Source organism: Rhinopithecus bieti, unplaced genomic scaffold (genome assembly GCF_001698545.2).
Source record: "Rhinopithecus bieti isolate Rb0 unplaced genomic scaffold, ASM169854v2 scaffold_20892, whole genome shotgun sequence".
NCBI classification, from domain to species: domain Eukaryota; kingdom Metazoa; phylum Chordata; class Mammalia; order Primates; family Cercopithecidae; genus Rhinopithecus; species Rhinopithecus bieti.
In genome coordinates, this window is record NW_016810602.1 from 1,932,597 (window position 1) to 1,936,640 (window position 4,044).

The 4,044-nt window shown below is 55.7% G+C and overlaps 1 protein-coding gene across 2 annotated transcripts in view; it reads left to right on the forward strand.

Moving 5' to 3' along the window:
- Window positions 1-4,044, forward strand: part of SPTB (spectrin beta, erythrocytic) — a 143,213-nt gene that overhangs the window by 118,405 nt on the left and 20,764 nt on the right. For both annotated transcript variants that reach the window (XM_017892442.1, XM_017892441.1), the window contains 3 exons: window positions 809-1,005; window positions 1,308-1,357; window positions 1,859-1,934. In XM_017892442.1, the coding sequence (XP_017747931.1) occupies window positions 809-1,005; window positions 1,308-1,357; window positions 1,859-1,934 (323 nt within the window). The remainder of the gene's footprint in view (window positions 1-808; window positions 1,006-1,307; window positions 1,358-1,858; window positions 1,935-4,044) is intronic.

Below are 4,044 nucleotides of genomic sequence, written 5' to 3' on the forward strand. Positions count from 1 at the left end.
GGGGTTGGGGTCTGGGGGAGGGGTTGGGGTAAGGCTCTCATGAATCCCAGACATTCCTCCTGAGGAATATCAAGCGTAGAAGGGGCTCTTCCTCCTTCAGCTGAGTGCTGATGAGAGGTGGGGAAAAGCCACCACTCAAGGAGGAGTTGTGAGCCAAGAAGGACCAACTGGTCCTCTGGCCACTCATCCAGCATCATGTGAGACAGCCAAGGGCTGGGAAGAATGTTCAAGGCAGAAGACTCCTTCTCAGAGACATCTAAAATACATTTTGTTTTCAAAATAGAGTTGTAATTAGTGAAAAGTACAGTTTAAAAAATATAACTATTGGGCCAAGCATGGTGGGTGATGTCTATAATCCCAGCACTTTGGGAGGCCAAGGCAGGAGGATTGCTTGAGCTCAGGAGTTTGAGACTAGCCTGGGCAACATAGGGAGACCCTATCTACAACAACAACAAAAATTAGTTGGGTGTGATGGTGCACACCTATAGTCCCAGCCACCTGGGAGGCTGAGATGGGAGGATCACTTGAACCCAGGAGGCTGAGGCTGCCATGAGCCATAATCACATCACTGCACTCCAACCTGGGTGACAGATTGAAGCCCTCTCTCTAAAAACGTATAACCATTGTGAAGCTAGGTTAGGGGCCCAGTGTGGAATGGGGTGGCTGCAGGCAGCAAGGGTATCCATGTGGTTTAGGGACACCTATTCAGGCCACCAGCCTGACCACTGGCCCTAATCAGGAGTGAACAGTTGGGTGCTAACAGGCCCTGGGCCTTGTGGGGGGGTCTGTGTCCTGTTTTCCCTGGCAGTGCTGGAGGTGTGCCAGTTCTCGAGGGATGCCTCTGTGGCTGAGGCGTGGCTGATCGCCCAGGAGCCCTACCTGGCCAGCGGGGACTTTGGACACACAGTGGACAGTGTGGAGAAGCTCATCAAGAGGCACGAGGCTTTTGAGAAGTCCACGGCCAGCTGGGCAGAGCGCTTTGCCGCCCTGGAGAAGCCTACCACGGTGAGCAGGGAACAGTGCTGGGAGGCTCAGGAGGGTGGCAGCTATGCCCTCATGTCAAGAACTCCAGGCCAGTTGTTAGGTACTTAGAATGGTGTGACAGGCTTGGCCAGCAGGGACAATGGGAAGGAAAGACAAGTGGCAGGAAGTACTGACCTCCGAATGCAAAGGACAGAAGGGGCTGACTATAGAAGGAATGAATGCCAGGGCGTGTGGGGGTGCAGGGCCACGTCCAGAGGGAGGTCTTCTGAGAACACAACTCGCCTCTGTGGCTGCTCTGACCCCTGGGCCTTCTCCTCCTCTAGCTTGAGCTGAAAGAACGCCAGATTGCAGAGAGACCCACAGAGGAGACTGGGTGAGTGGTGGCCATGTGTCCAGGGAGCTGAGTGTTCTGCCAAGTGGGAGTAGGGGGTGACTTTCATCAGAAACCTGACACTGGGACCAGTTGCATTTGACGTCTCACAGTGGGCACCCTTTTCAGGAAGGCCCAGAGTGCCTGAGCATGAGGGCAGAGGAGCTTTTGCTTCCCCAGTCACGGGCGGGCTGAAGGCCTGGTGCAGGAGGAGGGGGCTGGAAGCAGTGGAGCCAGGTGAGGCCCTGCCTTGGAGCCACCTGAACACGGGGCCCCACAGCCTGTGCTGCCTGGAACCTGGCTCCCTTCTGAAGAATCTGCCTTGGCTTCTCCAAAGAAGTCTCTGGGCGGCTCCTTGCCCAGCACTGTCCAGACTGCGGGCTGACTGGATGGGGAGCTATTTGGAGCTTGCTTCCTGTGGGAGTGGGTGAAAAGTCAGGCCTTGCAGGAGGCACTGGCCTCAGAGGGGTGCTTGTTTTTAAAGAGAGACTGTGTCTTCCTTAGGCCTCAAGAGGAGGAAGGCGAGACAGCAGGGGAGGCTCCGGTTTCTCACCATGCGGCCACTGAGAGAACGTCCCCGGTCAGTCTCTGGTCTCGTTTGTCTAGTTCCTGGGAGTCACTGCAGCCAGAGCCCTCTCACCCCTACTAGGCTCAGCCCAGGTGAAGGCGAGATGAGCTGGCGCAGCCCCGCCCTCCATCCTGCCCACATCCCTGCAGCCACCTCCCAGCAGAGCAGGCTACCTCCTCATTCAGGTGTTCTGCATGAGAGTACTGGCCTCCTCCACTCCTCCCCTCAGCACAGAGGAAACAGGCCAGCCAGTGACATGACGTTATTAGTTTGGTTTTATCTAATAAATTTTATTGTATAAATATATCACCATTTACATGAGGGGAAACACTAGCCAGAGATGATTAGTGCATTTCTGTACCGTCCTTTCCACTTTCCAACTCCTTCCTCTAGGCAGTACTCACCCCTGCACCCACACCTACACACATGCACACGCACACACACATGCATTCGCACACAAACACACACGCACACTCACCACACCCCCATACACACCTCACGCACAACCACACACCCACATACTCATGCGTATATGCACACACCATACCCACCCACATGCACACGCAACACACACCCTCACACACACGTACACGCTCATACACACACCCCACACCCCACACACATATCCACATTCACACCCACACACGTATACACTCATACACACCACACCCCCACACACATCCACACTCACACCCACACACACGTACATACTCATACACAACCACACCCCCACACACATCCACACTCACACCCACACACATATACACTCATACACACACCACACCCCATACACATCTACACTCACACCCCCACACACATACACACTCATACACACACACCACACCCCCACACACAGGCACACATATGTACATCGCACTCCCACACACACACATCCACACTCACACCCACACCCCACACACACATCTACACTCACACCCCACACACGTACACATACACACCACACCCCCATACACACTCATATACACACCACACCCCCCACACACTCCACACACTCGTACACACATCACACCCCCCACACACCCCCACATGCACACACCACAACCCCCCCACACACACATCCACACTCCCACCCACACACGCACATGCTCATACCACACCCCCACACATCCACTCACACCTACACGCACATACACATATGCACACACCACACCCACCCACATGCACACTATACCACACCCCCACACACACACACATACACACTCATACACACCACACCCATACACATCCACACACTCGTACACACATCACACCCCCCACACACCCCCACATGCACACACCACAACCCCCCCACACACACACGCGCACACACATCACACCCCCCCATACGCACACCCGCACTCACACACAGACACACCACTCGACTGTCCCATCCCACCTGCCCCACTGCGGACATCTTCGGTGGTGAAGTGGGGGTGCCCATCCTTGTAGGCTATTCCTTCCCCCTATGCAGAGCCCTCTCCTCTTTCCACCGACCTCGCCTGAGGCCTGTGGGTCAGTGAGTCTGGATATGGAGCTGGTTCTGGGACAAGAACAGACTTGAAGGAAGTCTGCAAAATTGAGGAGAATCCCAGGGCTTTGAGTAACAGGGGTCATCCCCCCAACTTATAGGAAAGGAGGATGAGCCAAAGGCCTGGCTCAAGGGACAGGGAGAGCCCAAGACAGCAGCTACCAGAGGCCTAGGGCATGTACCTCAGAACCTTACCTGGAGCAGGCCCCTTAGGACCCCATGGGGTCTGTGCAGGGAGGTTGGGAGGCTGTCACCCAGGCTTAGGGAACTGCTCTGGGGAGCAGCTGACCGAGAAGAAAGCAAGAATTCAGCACACGGCTTGCATGGCTTCCCCCTGCATGTCCCCGCTGTGGCAGGCTGCACTGGGGGTCAAGGGAGCCACAGATCCTTCCTGCAGCCTACCTCTCCAGGTGCCCAGTGAGCCTGCCTGAACCTGGGGGTGAGGTTAGGAAGACAGGCATTCCAGATGGAAGTTTCTGGTACACCAGTCACCCCCAGAAACATGTACGAACAGTGAGTCCTCCCTTTTTCAACCCTTCTCACCATCTGAGGGAGATGCCCTCCCCAACTCCCCCTCCCCCCGTTCCCCCTCCC